The sequence below is a fragment of the Acomys russatus genome, chromosome 2, assembly GCF_903995435.1.
Source record: "Acomys russatus chromosome 2, mAcoRus1.1, whole genome shotgun sequence".
Classification (NCBI taxonomy): Eukaryota; Metazoa; Chordata; class Mammalia; order Rodentia; family Muridae; genus Acomys; species Acomys russatus.
The window spans coordinates 9,663,955-9,680,292 of record NC_067138.1 but is presented as its reverse complement, the minus strand read 5'-3'; the positions used below and the strand labels follow the sequence as shown (position 1 = coordinate 9,680,292).

The window sequence follows — 16,338 nt, the reverse complement described above, 5'->3', positions numbered from 1 at the left end:
GCCAGAGGCTAAGCCATCTTTCCCACCTCCCATCCAAACTCCTGATTGCCGTCATGGTCGGAACAGAAATCAAGGAGTAAGAAACTAATGCAGCTACTAATAAGTTTAAAAGCAGCTGGGCATGGTGGCACGCGCCTTTAATCCCAGCGCTCGGGAGGCAGAGGCAGGCGGATCACTATGAGTTCAAGGCCAGCCTGGTCTACAAAGTGAGTCCAGAACAGCCAGGGCTACACAGAGAAAACCCTGTCTCAAAAAAAAAAAAACGAAAAAGAAGAGGACGAAGGGGAAGAGGAGTGCGCATACCATTTCCTAGACACTCGATACCACATGATTAACTGAATGTGAAAAAAAAAAATCCATTAGATGATTTGGCCAAGGCCACTGAGCTAAGAAATATTTCCATAGTCTCACCTGCTGTGTAGGCTGTGTTCTTTGGTGGCCTATTCTGGCCTGAGGTCGTTCAAAGGCTGGGCAAGCAAGAAAAACAATTGACAAGGTAAAAGTCAGGAAAGTGGGGGCGGGGAGGGGGACGGGGGAGGGGGAGAGTACTGTGAAGAGAATCAAGGTCACGTTCTACCAGTGTGATAAACTCTAAAATTTGTCTGCATCCCAGATAAGAGGATTCTGTGTGTTCGGCCTCTTAATAAACAACGACTACGCCCCTTAAACCACAAAAACACAATGCCACTTCTCAACGTAACATTGTGATCTCACATCTTCGGGGGAGGGGGGGGCGTAGACTGGTCCCTCCCCTTCCGGGAGATACGCAAGCCCCACCCCTAGAGTGCGAAGGTATCCCTGTGATGTAATTGCTAACGGTCCGTTTCCGGGGAGGAGCCAGGGAGGGCGGGGAGTTTAGGCTGTGCCGACCCCTGGGCCCCCCTTCAGGTGACTTCAGCCCCTGAAAAAAAATCTTGATCCAGGGCCCTAAATGTCCCAGCCCCACTGCCGCCAGACTTCCTGACGACTCCTCGTCCCGGTCCCCAGATAACCGTCCTCCTAACGCCTTAACTTCCAGTGACTTCCATACCATCAACCCCATCCTGTCCCGATGTGGCAGTCGGCTGCCAGGGGGCCGCCTGCCTCAGAGTACCTGAGGATTATTCACATTCGTCCCGGGAATGGTGGAGAAGGGGTCTTGCGGCTGGGAATAAATCTTCCCGTCGTCCTGTTCCCCAGGAACCGTTCGGAGCCCGGGACATGTCGCGATTGAGGCGATACGAGGTGGCGCTGGAAGCTGAGGAGGAGTGAGTGGGTGGAGGCGGGAGGTGCGGAGGAGGGATGTGCGACCAGGGGGGTGGGGAGGAAGGGGAGGAGGGGGGAAGGTTCGCGTCCAGGGGCGGGCGGAGCGGGCCCTGGAGGGGCGTGGGCTGCTGCTGTCCAGCCCCTGGGGGCGGGGTCAGATTCCGGGGGGCGGGGCTTTCTCGCGGGCTAGGTTCCAGGGGTGGGGTCTGTGGGTCAGCCCCGCCCCTCTCGGTCGGGCTCTGCTTTCTCTTTGCAGGATCTATTGGGGCTGCTTCTACTTTTTCCCTTGGCTGCGAATGTGGCGCAGGGAGCGGAGGTGAGGGGGCTGCGATCTCACGGGGCGGGCATGAACGCCTAGTTCAGTGTCTGGAGAACGGATGCGGGGGGGAGCCCAGGCGCCCCTGCCCCGCCTCATGTCCTTGTCGGGTCGCCCTACAGCTCGGCGCACCCCCGGGAGCAGAAGCTGGAGCCTCTGCGGGGCCTTATGAGCTGTTTGTCGAGCGGCCTGAGGCCTGCTCCCCAGCGCCCAGGTCGTGGTCTCCTCTGTCGCACCCCTACCACCGCTGCACAGACAGCAGGTGCATTAAAGATTTAAAAGTCACGCCCACTGCCTTCCTGACTTTTACCGCCGCAGACGCCTTTGGTGCTGGGAATCCCACTCCACACCTGCTGTTTTCCTTACCCACAGGGCATATGCCTCCCTGGTAGGATGCCCTTGCATGCTTTCAAGGGTCCCTTCATCATTGTCAGGCTTCCAATTACTATCAGTAACAGGCTCCCTGCCACACCCTCCCCAAAAGCGACTCCCCCCCCCCCCCCCCATTTATCAGTGTTCCCACAACTCCAGCTGTTACCACTTTCCTCTAGCTGGCGCTTTGCCAAATGTCTGAAGCCTCTTTTCCTGGGAGTGGATCTAAAACATTTCAGCCAAAGTTACAGAGTCAGCTGTCAGTGAGAGGAAGGACAAGTCCCTAGAGGCTGCCTCCAGCTATCCACCTCAGGAGAATGACAAGGGTTGAAGGTCTAAGGTGTTTCCGATAGTTAAAATCCCAAGCCGGCTCCCCCATCTGATCCCAGTCTTTTGTCTTTAATTTTATTATATGTGCGTATTTGCATGTGTGCGTACATATGCCCACAACAGTGCATGTGCATGCAGAGGCCAAAGGACAGCTTCTGAGAATCAGTTCTTTTTTTTTTTTTTTTTTTTCCCTACTCTATGGGTTTCAGGGATGGAAGCTAGGTCCTCAGGCTTGCCACCATGGCCATCTTGCCAGCCCTTGCTCGCAGTTTTAAAAATACTTGGCATCAGCAGGCACAGGCAGTTCCTGCTACTTCCTTAAAAGGGTCCTGCCACCCCCATTTTAATCTTGTCAGCCCAAGTCACTCTAGAACCAATGACCCCTTACAGTGGCCAACAGTCAGACCTGCACCTCCACCCAGACACTTAACTCCATCCAGCACCAGGAAGGACACCTGAGGATTGTGTTGTAGAGACGGCCTGGGTCTGGCTGAGCCCAAAGCTGACTTGTAGCCTGGCCCTGTCCCTGCCATGGCAGCTTTTGATGGGAAAGAAAACTTGGCCTCTGTATCTTTGAAGAAGACAGAAAGGACAGATGGGTACACAGCCAGGAAAGTGTTTCTGCCTTCCAAAGATATCCCAATTAGCAAGTCCAAGAGCACACACAAATGGCAGACAACCAGCTAAGAGAGAACACATGTGACAAGATGAGAGAACAGGGGAATTTCCTTAGAATGCCTCTCTTGGTGCTACACCCAAGCCCTGGGGCAAAGGTCTAGACTAGAAGTAAGAGAGATGCCCTGAAGCCTCTGGTACCGGAAATGCAGGATGCGTGGCCTCTGGGTTGTGGTTGCCTTCCAGCATGCAAGCCTCTGGCCATTTCCTCACGATCTCTAAAGCAAAGACCCCTTCCAGTGCTTTGCCTAGGCCTGGGCCCACATCTTCCCAGGCTGTCACAAGACCTCTGAGTCAATGTCCAGAAGGGGCCTTTGGGTCTCACCCTGGACAGGAGGAAGCAAAGCTTGGGTTTTCAGCCTAGCTGTAATGAACAAGCTGCTCAGGGCCAGTGGAAGCCATCTCCCAGGGGGCTCCACCCCGCAGAAGATGGCTGGCCTCAGAGGAGAAAAGGCATCATCCAGATAAGGGATGGATGGTTGGGGTTATGATTCAGTTTGTATTTCCAATCCAGAGCAGAACTTGAGGATTAAAATCCCTAGATTAGGAGTCTGGGCCATTAACCCAACAAACCCACCACACCTTATGCAGTTTACTGCTTTGCAGAAGGAACTGACTCAAGATGAGTCGGGATTTTGCAAGGAAGGAAGAGGAATAGCAAGATGGGGAAATGGGTATTTCTGAACCTGGGTTGGGAGGGGGTATGTTCCTTCAAGCCCAGCGTGGACAGAGAATAGAATTGAGATCCAAAGAGACCTAACTTTGCTCTTGAGTCCGATGTCTCCAACAAGCCAGAGACTAAGTCTGGAACCCCCCAGGCTCCCACTGACAAGCTGGCATCCGTGGAACAAGACAAAGCCGAAACAAGAAGGTGAGCTTTGAGAGAGGGACTTTGTTGTCTTCTGGGAGTTCCGTTGCTTGGCTTGCTTGTTGAGGCAGGATCTCACTGTGTAGCCCAGGCTAGCCTGGAACTCACTGTGAGGACCAGGCTAGTCTCAAACTCAGAGATGGACCTGCCTCTGCCTCTGCCTCCCGCGTGCTGGAAATAAAGACATGTGCCACCACTCTGCCCTACCCCCCCTTTTACCTGTTTCAACATCAGCAACCCAGCATCAAAGAGCTTTTATTTCTCCTCCTTTTTCCACCTCAGTCTCCCTCCTTATCTTCATAGTGAAAGTTTCCCTGTTGGCCAAGAAGAGTCTGTTAGGGGCCCAGTCCCATCAGTTTCTTGTGATTAAAAAAAAAAAAATGCAGGCCAGGGCAGGGAGTAAGGAGGAGAAGATGAAGGCAAGTTAGCGCTGGCCTGCCTCCTGTTCCTACCCACCCACTAACTCTTCCATCAGAATATGTGTACACTGGCACGGTACAGAGGGATGATTGTGGAAATGCAACAGCATTACGGTGGGGCTTCTGGGTATAGCTGGGTCTGTATGGGTTTTGTCTATGACTGTACATTCATGGGCGTGGCTGTATGAGGTAGCATGACGAACGTATGACTGTGAATGCGCGGCTACGGGTATGAGTGTAAATGCCTATTAGCAGATGCTACAGTGGGTCCTGGCTGTCCAAGCTTCTGTAACACCAGCCCCTACATCATTCGATACATCTCTCCCATCTTCTCTGTCCAGGCCTTATAAGCCCACGAGAACTGGCAGTCCGAGAAGGGGATGGGCTCAGTGACAGCAGGCCAAGAGTTAGAGCTCAGTATCACAAGATAAGCAAGGCATTGCCACCTGTCTCTGACTCACCTGGTACCCCCGAGGCAAAAGACAGCCAGATAAAAGGGAGGGGAGTGGAGGGGATGAGTGAGAAGGAAGTATCTACTAGGCTGAGAGCATGGAGGGGATCTTTCCCATCAGCAGCCTCCTGCTGATGTTGCTTCTCAGCCCGGCCCCGGGAGCAGGTAAGTTCTCGGGGGTATAGAACGTTGAGCAAATGAACTAGATGGAACGGGCCAAGAAAACTCAACCTCTAGCCGTCTAATAGAGCAGCTGTGGGTCTGGACCTTTCTAAAGACATGGCCCTGTTGTTCTCCAGCCTTGCCAATGCCTTCCAGCAATAGCTGCTGTACTCAGCTCTACAGACAACCACTCCCGATCAGGGTACTGAGGAGGATCATCCGAGTGGAGCTGCAGGAGGCCGACGGGGACTGTCACCTTCAGGCTGTTGTGTGAGTTCTGCCCCCAACCTTGATACCTCTAACTTTGCCCGCCGAGGCTGATCCCACCCCTAGCCCAATGCTAACTCTAACACCTACTCAAGGTCTTCTCCGGCTCTTACCCCTCACTCCTGAACCCTAGACCTAAGCTCCCCCCACCACCCCTCAGCTACGGGCTTAGCTTTGGACTTTTCCCTTCCCAGGCTCCACCTGGCTCGGCGCAGTGTTTGTGTTCATCCCCAGAACCGCAGCCTGGCTCGGTGGCTTGAGCACCATGGGAAAAGGCTCCAGGGGACTGTACCCAACTTAAACCTGCTACTACAAAAGAAAATGTCCTCAAGCCCACAAGAGCAAAACTAATAAGACAACATTAAACAATAATCTCCAGAACTTTCTTCTGTCTCTTTATTTCAACTCTTGCCAGTCCCGATAAGGGTCAAGGCCAAGACTGCACACACACTCCAACCATCTACACACACACACACACACACACACACACACAGTCACACATGGACACAGACATGCACATATACATACATTCCTTGAGTGGACTTCCACCTCAAGGATGACATCAGAGGTCCACAGAGCATTCAGCTGGCAGCAAGTTTGGAATATCGGGTCTCAAAGGAAAGGGCTCCAGGCTTCCAGCTAAGACCTCCACCCACAGCGATCCACCGCCCTGTGTCTTTCTGCCTGTCCATTTGACCTCTCGGGTCTAAGTCTGACCGGGTTACAGGGGAAATCAGCTGAAGTTCTCCTGGGTCCTCTGCAGGTTTGGAATGCCTAAAAGAACAGGGAGCAAATCAGGAGACAGCAGGACGTGGGTCCAGACATCCTGAAAATAAAAGGGCGGGGGGTACATTCCCAAGCCAAACACTCTGGGGGTGGAACAGAAGAGCCTACTGTTTTTTGTTTTGTTTTGTTTTGTTTTTTAGTTTTTCGAGATAGGGTCTCTCTGTGTACCCTTGGCTGTCCTGGACTTACTTTGTAGACCAGGCTGGCCTCAAACTCACAGCGATCCGCCTGCCTCTGCCTCCCGAGTGCTGGGATTAAAGGCGTGCACCACCATGCCCGGCCAGAAGAACCTACTTTTGAGGGAGCCCTAACAGCCTAAAGATAAGGAGGTAGGCATAGTTTTGGGCCTAGGGGTAGAGGTGGCAGAAAGCTCGGTGGAGCGTGTGCCAAGCAAGCCTGTGGCCTGAGGCCAGTCCCCAGAACCCCTGTAAAGATAGAAAAGGGGAACTCCACAAAGTTGTCCTCTGACCCAGCAGAGGAGAAGAGCAAGAATTGATCCAAGACATATGAGGGGGCTGGGGGGGGCGGTGGTGGAAATTTCCAGTTCTGACACCTTGAAACTGAAGGGAGCTACCTGGAATTCCCAAGACTTCAAGAGGGAAGAGACCCATTTCTGAGACTAGGCACTCCGGAATGAAAGGCCTAAATCCAGCCATGCCCAAGAGCCACAGATTCGCAGGGCCTCAGGTTCTTAGGCCAGACACTCAAGTGGGGCCACAGATTGCTAAGTGCTGCTCACCGGGAAGCTTGTCCACCGGGATCATTGGTGCCAAGAAGGCGGGTTTCTGAGGCCTGTCCTTCCCGTCCTGCCGCAGCCTCAGCCTGGAGCACAAAAGGGCAGCTGTCTCCCTAGTTCTGTGTCTCCTCCAAGAGGATTTATTAGCACGGGGTGAAGAAGTTAGTGAAAATCATGACGGAGAGGACAGCCAGGTGGGGAGAAGTGGTTCCAAAGTCAGGCAGGTCCAGCAGGCAGGCAGCAGGTAGTGGGGACGGTGGGACGAAGTGGTCTCTGGGCATCCAAGCGGGGCTCTGGGGGTTACAGCTAAGGCACCAGTAGCGCTCACTTACCAGAGCCCCAGTGCCAGAGCTCCAACAGCCAAGCCCAGGAAGGAGAAGATCCCCAAAGATGCTAACACAGCCACTTGCTCCGTGGGGTCCCTGTGATCTGAGGGAGAAGGCTCCTTGTCACTGGAAGAGCCCTGTTAGCCACCCCTGGTGCTACCTTCTGTCTAGGACTTTCATCCTCCACACTGTTGTCTGTTTGGGTGTCCCCCCGTCCCCCCCCACCGAGACAGGGTCTCTCTCTGTGCAGCCTTGACTGCCCTGGACTCAGCCTTGTAGACCAGGCTGGCCTTGAACTCACACCGATCCGCCTGCCTCTGCCTCCCAAGTGCTCCACACACCATTGTGAATTCACCAAGCTTACCAAGCGGTCTTGAGTCTGGTTGCACGGAAGGCCTTGGAGAAGTGGGACCATCCTCCTGGGCTCCTGCCTCTTGCTGCTGTTTGTGTGCCTGTCTCCCATCGGGTGTGTCATCCTGCAGGGGACCTGAAGAGAGGTATACATAGAAGCTTTTGCTTTTGTAAGGCAAGGGCAGGGCTAGAACCTAAGTTTAAGGGGTGGGGGGGCTATGAGGCAGTTTCAAGGGGTACGGGCCAGCTCCCGGGGATCTGGCTTGTATGCTTGCAGATATATGCTCTGTGCAAAGGTGCAGACTCGGGGCTAAAGTCAGGGCAGGGCTTCAGGCCCCCAAAGCTGTAGCATTGGACAGCGATAGCAAGTGCTGAAGGACCCTAACAAGGGGATGTGTAAAAGTGTCTAGCTGGGGCTGGAGAGATGGCTCAGTGGTTAAAAGCACTGGCTGCTCTTCCAAAGGTCTTGAGTTCAATTCCCAGTCAACCACATGGTGGCTCACAACCATCTATAATGAGATCTGGTGCCCTCTTCTGGTGTGCATGCAGGCAAAACACTGTGCATATATGATAAATAAAATAAAAATTTTTTAAAAGTGTCTAGCTGATAGTTGCTTTGGGCAAGGGCTCTGCCCATTTCTTTGTCTTTGTCTCTCACCAGCGCTAGGAGTACCCCAGGCCTCCAGGCTCCAGGCACTCCAGGTGCCAGCGTCCAGGAAGTCCCTGGCACTGACTCGTACCACGTGGGGCAGCCCAGCCACAGCGTCTGTTATCACCTCTTCCAAGCCAATGGTCTCAACCTGGAGGCAAAGATGGTTCCTCAGGGCAGGGTCCAAGCTGTACGTAAAGAACCTGCCCAGCCCCAGGCCCAGAAAGAGCACCCCTTTCTCGCACTGCCATCTCCACCAGCCTGGTAGAGAGGGCCTAGGCCCCATGTCGAGTGGCTAATGGCACAGAATCTACATCTGGGGCTTGGAAAATGGAAGCATGTAGTGGTTTCTTAGAGGGTCTACGGTGGTGCTAGTCTGTGTGCGTTCAAAACTTTGTTAAACTACTTGCTGAGTGGATTGTCTGTCTCTCTATTCTCAGCTTCCTCGTTTGTAAAACGTTTGTAAAACAAGGGTGACTATACCTAACGGAGATAACACATGTCAAATGTGTAGTGTGTAGCATGGTACCCTGCAGGCAGGCAGCTCTGAGTGCAGATTATGGGGTAAAGGGGCTGTTTCCCAGGATAGATACCAACCAGTCTTTGACATTTCTGGAAACGGGCAGTCACTGTTCTCAGCTAGACATAGGAATGTGTATATGGGGGTGGGGGGGGGGGTCCTCTGAGTAAAAGGTATTCCCTTTCCTAGAATTTATTATCTCTGTGTGTGTGTGTGTGTGTGTGTGTGTGTGTGTGTGTGTGTGTGTGACACTATACGTATGGCAGTCAAGAGGATAAACTCAGGACTAAGTCTTTTTGCCTGTTACACTGTTTGAAACAGGCTTTTCATTTCTCTCAGCTGCATAGCAGGCTAGCTGGCCCATGAACTTCTGGGGATTGTCCTGTCTTTCTTCCTTTTGCTTTGGAGCTCTCAGGTTACAGACTGCACTGCCTCGCCTGGCTTTACGTGGGTTCTGAGGACTCAAACTTGGTCCTTGCACTTACACAGCAATTGCTTTACACGCTGAGCCATTTTCCCAATCCCTAGGAGGGATTTTTTTTTTTTTAAGCCATTTCTATATTTCACAGACAGGCTTACATTATAGTTAGTTAGCTAGGACAGAAGTCCTACCAGCTGTAACTCCCAGCACCCAGCTCAACACCTGGGAACATTACATAGAGGGGAAAGTCAGGTCTTCTGAGACCTGCCAATGCTGGGAAACTATGCAGAATATTCCAGGTCTCAAAAACAGAGACAGAATCCAAAAATCAAAACTGAGACATAGCCAGGCATGGTGGCGCACACCTGTAATCCCAGCACTTTGGAGGCAGAGGCAGGAGGATCACTGGTCTACAAAGTGACTCAAGGACAGCCAAGGCTACACAGAGAAACCCTGTCTCAAAAAAAAAAAAAAAAATTGAGACACACTGCAGACCTCACCGTGGACCAGGCTGGATGCTGCACTGGACGGTATTGCAACCGGAACTTGAGCAGGAAGTAGGGTTGACGAGGCCAGGAGGCAGGGTATGCCCAGCTGGCGAGCAGGCGCCGAGGGTAGCCAGGTACTGACTCCACTTGTAGTCGCTGCGGTGGATCAGGACGCACTAAGGATAGACAGATGCAAAAATTCAGGGTAAGCGACAGGTACTCATCTCTTCCCACAATGTGTGCGCAGAGGTACTTTAGTCGGACACCACCCAGGAAGAAGAGGAAATGCCAAATTTGATCACTCGTTTAGCCTCAGGATCTGTCTGTCATCCTTATTATAAAACAAGCAGCAATCCGGGAGCAGAATTTGGTAAGTTTGAATAATAAAGGGGATTCTTCTTTCCATCCACATTGGCCCAAATTTCAACCTAAATTTACTGCCTTCTCCCCTCCCACACTCAGGTCAAGAAGAAGGGACCAGCAAACCAATTCCCCTGCACAGGGGGAGTTTGGGATTGGGTTGCCTCCAGCATAGGGCCTAGAGGTAGGAGTCTGTTAGGGTGTGCAGGGAGTGGCAGCGTTCACCCTGTGACCACCTACTCTTTACGTATGAAAAGGAGAGCAGTTGGAAGTTGGAACAAAGAGGGTGTGAGTCAGCTGGATGTGGTGGCCTATGCCTGTTAATCCCAGCTCTCAAGGACGCAGAGGCAGGCGGATCTCTCTGAGTTCGAGGCCAGCCTTGTCTACAAAGGGAGTCCAGGCCAGCCAGGTCTACACAGAGAAACTCTGCCCTGTCTCGGAAAAACAAACAAAACAAAAAAGTGTGTGTGTGTGTGTGTGTGTGTGTGTGTGTGTGTGTGTCTGTCTGTCTGTCTGTCTGTCTGTCTGGGTCTCTGTGATGTGGGTCTGGGAAGGAGGCACAGGGGTCTGGGATACTCACAGATGCTCTGTAATCTCACATCCAGTAGGCTGGTGCTGGCCCCCAGTGGGTTCACCTCAGTCACGTTGATTCGGTACTCACTCCAGAACTCCGCCCCATGGACCACACATCGTGAAGCCTCCAGAGGGTCCTGTGGGCATGGCCAGGGCCCTGTGGATGGGCTTTCCCTAGAAGGGATGGAAAGTCTTAGATTTTGGAAATAGGACACAGATGAGAGTCCCTAGTCTTTCTCTCATGTCCTACCTCTGACTCTCAGCTCCTGGCAGGGTCTTCTTCCTGGTAGAAAGGGTGCCATCTGAGGTCAGAAGGAAAAGAGGCCCCCCACCCCAGCCCACCCCCGCCTTCACTGTGAATTTGTCAGAACTTCCCTCCCTGCCTCCCATACCAAAATCATGCCAAAACCCCCAATGGCATAGGCACACATACCAGACACACCCACACATACCTGTAGGAAGTGAGGTAGCGGGTAGGCAAACCGCTGACCTGGCCCGGACTCCAAGTACAGGAGAAGTTTTCATAGTCCACTGCTTGGCAGGAGACCTTGGGTCGAGCTGGGGGAGCTGGAGACATAGACCACAGCTGCAGGCTGACACATCCTTACCTCCTCGCTATCCCAGGGAACTTGCTCAGGCCCCAGGTCCCCATAGGAATTCCGTGGCTCCTCACCGCCCTCTTCCCTAACTCACAGCCCAGCTGCAGGGTCACCATGCCCCCAGATACACCATCCAGGGTCTGGCAGACATAAGCCCCCTCATCGGCACTGTCCACCTGGGCCAAGACCAGTCTGTGTCCTAGTCCAGAGTCAGGTCCCTGGAGCAGCCTTGATTCCCCATCCCGAAACCAGGACACTGGCGTCCTAGAGGTGAGATGAGGTGAGGAGACAGAGAGAGACTAAGTGAGGCCACTCAACTGTTCTCTGAGAGCTCCTAAGCACACTTGCAATAAAAACAGGATTCCATGCCTGGTGTGGTGGCGCATGACAGTCACATCTCAGGAGGCTGAACTTGGAATGGGGAGGCCTGTAAGTCTGAGGCCAATCTGAGCTACATAGCAAGTCCCAGGCCATTCCCGGGTACCAAAATAAACAAAGCAATAAAATAAAAACAAGAAAGAAGAAGCCAAACCAAAGCCTGAATTCCCTTCTCTTTATAAAGTCCTCTGTGGTCTGCTTTTGCCTTCTTTTCCTTTCTCATCTCAACCTTCCTTCCCCACAGGCCACATTGTCTTCTTTCTGTTCCTTAGTGCTGAGGTCATCCCCACCTCAGGGCATGTTCACAAGCAGTCGCCTCTGTCAGGAGCGTGTCTGCTCTAACCTGCATGCGGCTGCTGCTTTTTGGCCTGGTAAGATTCTTGTGTGCTCACTGTCTGTCTGCCCCACTAGGATGAAAGCTCTTGAAGTCATGCATCTTGCTGTATCTCATGCAGTAGACCAGGCACCTTAGCAGACACTCAAACATGCTAGCTAGTTGACAGACTGATGATTTTTTTTTGGTACTAGGTATCAAACCCAAGGCCTTGTACGCGCCAGATAAGCTACATCCCCAATCCCCGGCTGTATTTTCTACTGAGTAAGTACAGTTGGAGGGTTAGGACAGACAGGAAAGGCTGACAGCCAGAAGAAGCAAGCATAGGAGGGAACACGCGGTCTGGGCAGGGTCAAGAAAGGGCCGTGAGTATGAGAGTAATGGGTAGGTAAACACTCACCCACTATTCACTCCAGGGCAGCACAGCATCGCTGGCCTGCCGGGCTGCGCATACTGGACACCTGTGAAGAGGATCTGAGATGAGGCATCTTCTCTTCTATCCCCGTTTCCACATAAGAGGATGACAGGGTGAGGAGCAAGCTCACCTCCACCCCCTGTGCGGTCATGGTGTCAAGGCATGCAGAGTTATTTCCTTACCTGGAGGACCCCAGGCTTGGGGGCAGAGAGAGGAGGAAGACACCAGGGCTGTAGCCACAGCCACCAGGACCCTGCTCAGCCCCGAGCAGCTGCTGTTCATCTGTTGAGAAAAGGGGACACTTAGGAGTTGGCCCATCCATGAGCTAAAGCCTGGCTTGTCCTTTCCAAAGCTAGGGCTTCCTTAGCAAAATTGAGGCATCAAGAGAAATGGAGCTACTGGAAATAACTGAGGCATCTAACCTGACCTTCCCTTTCCCACCGTACACCCAGTGCTGTGCGTATTTGTTCTTGTGAGGTGTGAATGTGCAAGAATACACACACACACACACACACACACACACACACACACACACACACACACACACCAATCCTGGGCTTAAGGCCCAGAACAAAAGCCAGAGGCAACAGTCCGTGCCAGCATTCACCTCCCCCCTCACACACACACACATACACACATACACACCACCCTTGGCGCTCACCCCTGGCACCGAGGGCTGGCAGCAGCTCAGCCACTCCCATTAACCCATAAAATTCAGCTGCTGGGAATTCTGGCACCCACCCCCAAATTGACCAAGGCTAATTATTGCATCTAGCCAATCTACAGCAAACTTGACCACCCTAAGATAGGGAGCTGGCATGATGGGTCCAAATGTACCCTGTAATCCCAACATGAGGCCCTATCCCTGCTCTGCCTGCCAAGCCTCTAGGCTAGCCCTGGCTTCTTGCTCTAGCACTTGGGCCACTCAGATGAGCCTGGCTTGAAATCGTGTTGGTTTCGAGCCTGTGAGGCCTGATGGAGCGACAGTGCATGCTGGGGCTTCAGTATCAAGTGGATCCAGATGCCCTGACTGCTGCCAGAGGCTGGGAGACGGCGAGGAGCCAGCAGATGGAGATGGAGACAGGGTGGCTGAGAAGGGAGGAGGAACTGGGAGCCTGAGGAAACAGGAGTCTGGTGCGAGTGAGGGCCATAGCACCAAGTGTGGGGTGGGGGTACAGAAAGGTATTGAGGACCAATAGGCAACGGGACTGGGGAACAAAAGGCAAGAGTTCTGGACTGGGGCAGCAGGAACTCAAAGTCTGAGAAGTGTGCACACAGGAGTGGGGTGCTGAGAGAAAGGGCTCTGGGCTGGAGAGGGGCAGTGGCTTAATTTAGTAAGAAAGGGGCAGCCAGCAAGCCCTCACACAAAGTGCCAGAAGACCTCCTCCAGAGTAGCACAGAATGAGGCCTTCAGACAGCTGTGTCATCCGACTATCTTGTTCACACACACACACACACACACACACACACACACACACACACACATACACCACGCACACGCACCGGGGTCCCCAGCCTCCCATTTGCCCTGTTTAGCCCCCACCCTACCTCGGTAATCACAGTGTTTGAGTGTCCATGGCCTCCAAGACTTCCTCCTACAGGCTACAGCAGTGTCTCCTGCTCCACTGAGTCCTGGGACCCCAGAACCATCCTCTCCCTCCCATGCTCTGCCCCGCCCCCTCGGGGCATTAGAGCTTCACAGGCCCCCTCCTCCTCCCCTCCCCCCCCAACTCCCTTCCTCTCCCCTCCTCTCTCATTCCCTCCCACCTCAGGGCCTGGGAAGGAAAGAGGCCTCCCTCCCCTTCAAGCTGGAAAGGAAGCCAGAGACCCAGCCAGGACCAGCAAGAGGGAGAGAGAAGGGGGTTGCTCCTGCTGGTGTCCCTGTCGCTAGAAGATTTCCTGTGTTCTCACAGAGCCACCGAAGCCATATTTACTCAGGGAGTCACTAGGTACAGTTAGCAGAAAGATATTCACTTGAACACATGTGGACACAATAAAAATTAACGCTCACACACACACTCATTTCTTTCCTCTCCACTCTCCAGCGAATGTTGCCGTGGGGTACAGCTGGCTGTACTTCCAAGGGAAACCAGGCCTCACACTGGAGAATATAAGGAAAGGCCAGAGTCCGGGTCCCCCGCTCCCCCTGGAAGGCCCAGTTATTTCTATTTTCCCCCTCTACCCGCTGGGCCTCAGCACCAGGAAATGCCTTTGATCCCTCAGTGCCAGATACACAAGACTCACAGTTACCCTCAGGCTCCTGTTCTCAGACCCGGTCACACACAGGTACACACACTCAGACACACTAATACACCTCAGCCTACTTGTGGTCCCACAGACACGGAGACACACACTGTGTTGGGGTGGGGGGGTGCAGGGTCCCAGTCCTCCCTATAAGCAACCCCCTTACCATGAGGTGTTCATAGGAGCTCTTGGCAATGACAGATCAAAATCATATCAAAGTTACCAGTCCTTGTGTGGCCAGAAACAAAGAGTAAGCAAGGGGACACTGAGGTACAGACAGCTTGGCGACAGAACTAAAAAAGCAGAAACGCCGGGCGTGGTGGCGCACGCCTTTAATCCCAGCACTCGGGAGGCAGAGGCAGGCGGATCGCTGTGAGTTCGAGGCCAGCCTGGTCTACAAAGTGAGTCCAAGATGGCCAAGGCTACACAGAGAAACCCTGTCTCAAAAAACCAAAAAAATAAAAATAAAAAAATAAAAAAGCAGAAACACAGAGACACCTGGGAGAAAAAAAGCTGTGAAGGGACATAAAAGATCTCTCCAGCCGGGCGTGGTGGTGCACGCCTGTAATCCCAGCACTCAGGAGGCAGAGGCAGGTGGATCGCTGTGAGTTCGAGGCCAGCCAGGTCTACAAAGTGAGTCCAGGACAGCCAAGGGTAACACCTTGTCTCGAAAAACCAAAAACCAAAACAAAACAAAAAAAGATCTCTCCAGGAAAATAATCGTGGGGACAGAGAAAGTGATGTGAAGAAACTGAGTCAGGCATGAAAACAGAAACACCAGTAGACTGGGGGATAAAGCTCAATTGGTAGAGCTGGCCTAGGGCTGGAGAGATGGCTCAGAGGTTAAGAGCACTGTCTGCTGCTCCTCCAGAGGTCCTGAGCTGGCCTAACATGCATAAAGCTCTGGGTTTGATGCTCAGCATCATATAAAAACATGTGCTCCAGAGGCTTAGGATACACGTGGCCCTGCCTTAGACAAGAGCTGTGGACCAGCGATGGGACTTAACTTTCTCAAGCCCTGGCTTCACACTAGACAAGCACTCACTCTCTCTCTGAGCTGCATTCCCAGCCCCCCATCAGATCTGTGCCTTGGGGGCTGGGTCTGTCTATGCTGCAGGTCCTTAGAAAAGTCAGTCTCCCTTGACAACTGAAATAGTTCTGGAATATAAGAACACAGCTTCTCTCACACAGTCTATGCTAGGACACAGTCACAAGTCTCCCTGTTGCTCTTCTACATTTGAAGTCACACATTAGCGTGCAGGTACACACACACACAACCTAGCCACCCACTTCTAAACCGCCCCCAAGCCCCCCCCCCCCCCCACACACACACCCCGAGCTTCCCAAAACACGCTCCCTGGTGTGGTCAACAGGTCCTCTCGCAGACAAACACACAAGACAAAAACTGCCCCACTAACAGACGCATGCCCATAAATGCTGTGCCACAAAGCCGACCCAAACTGGAATCACGCTTCTCAGAACGCAGTCACCATTAGCTGTCAGACACACCAGATGACAACAGATGTCAGAGCCTCACACACTGACATCGTCACACACACACACGCAGACACTGCCTCGAACTCACACAAACTCATTCCTCGTCCATCAGTCACCGGCTGCCTTTCAGGTCACACACCATCCTGCCCCGCCCCCTCTTGGCAGGACGCGGGAGTCAGCACCCCGGTCCCCGCAGGCCTCACCTTCCGCGGCAGCCGCCGCCAGCGCCCTCCGCCCTCACCCTCCGCCCCGGCCTCTGCTCCCCTCTAGCGCTGGGCTCGGGCAACCGGGGCGGCTCCTCTGGGCACCAATAGAACGTGAGAGGTGAAACAGGGGTGGGGGCTCTCGGCCCATTGGAGCCTCCACCCGCCAATCACTTCCACCTCCTTCGGACACTTCCTGTCCCGTCTGGAGCTTAGTGGAGGAAGGTGGCCGAGTGTGATTCCCGAGGACAAAACCTCAAAGTGCAATTCCTCTGACCTCTCCTGGCCTGTCCTCCTCAGGGACAGCAGGCCTGAAAGTGCTAAGGCCCTTGCCCACACAGCCTCAGGCCCCC

The 16,338-nt window shown here is 53.3% G+C and overlaps 2 protein-coding genes across 8 annotated transcripts; one reads left to right on the top strand and one right to left on the bottom strand.

Annotated features, from left to right (window-relative positions):
- The first annotated feature begins 786 nt into the window (after window positions 1–786).
- On the top strand, window positions 787–5,483 carry LOC127200001 (C-C motif chemokine 27-like). Of its 7 annotated transcripts, none has more exons than XM_051158054.1 (6): window positions 787–888; window positions 1,180–1,247; window positions 1,502–1,561; window positions 3,757–3,809; window positions 4,976–5,108; window positions 5,300–5,483. In XM_051158054.1, exons 2-6 carry the CDS (start codon window positions 1,201–1,203, stop codon window positions 5,454–5,456), a joined length of 450 nt encoding a protein of 149 aa, XP_051014011.1. In that variant the 5' UTR covers window positions 787–888; window positions 1,180–1,200; the 3' UTR covers window positions 5,457–5,483. The 7 variants fall into 7 exon arrangements, with proteins under 7 accessions (XP_051014011.1, XP_051014004.1, XP_051013996.1 ...); XM_051158047.1 differs by having other exon boundaries at window positions 3,730–3,809; XM_051158039.1 differs by having other exon boundaries at window positions 3,712–3,809.
- A 124-nt stretch (window positions 5,484–5,607) lies between these two features.
- On the bottom strand, window positions 5,608–16,099 carry Il11ra (interleukin 11 receptor subunit alpha). Its single transcript, XM_051158098.1, has 13 exons — window positions 15,986–16,099; window positions 12,224–12,323; window positions 12,027–12,087; window positions 11,009–11,178; window positions 10,768–10,882; window positions 10,566–10,598; window positions 10,323–10,489; window positions 9,395–9,558; window positions 7,963–8,104; window positions 7,318–7,440; window positions 6,960–7,056; window positions 6,631–6,713; window positions 5,608–5,879 (listed from the first exon to the last, which is right to left on the bottom strand). The coding sequence occupies exons 2-13, from the start codon at window positions 12,321–12,323 to the stop codon at window positions 5,839–5,841; spliced, it is 1,296 nt and encodes a 431-aa protein (XP_051014055.1). The 5' UTR covers window positions 15,986–16,099; the 3' UTR covers window positions 5,608–5,838.
- Between the last annotated feature and the right edge of the window lie 239 nt (window positions 16,100–16,338).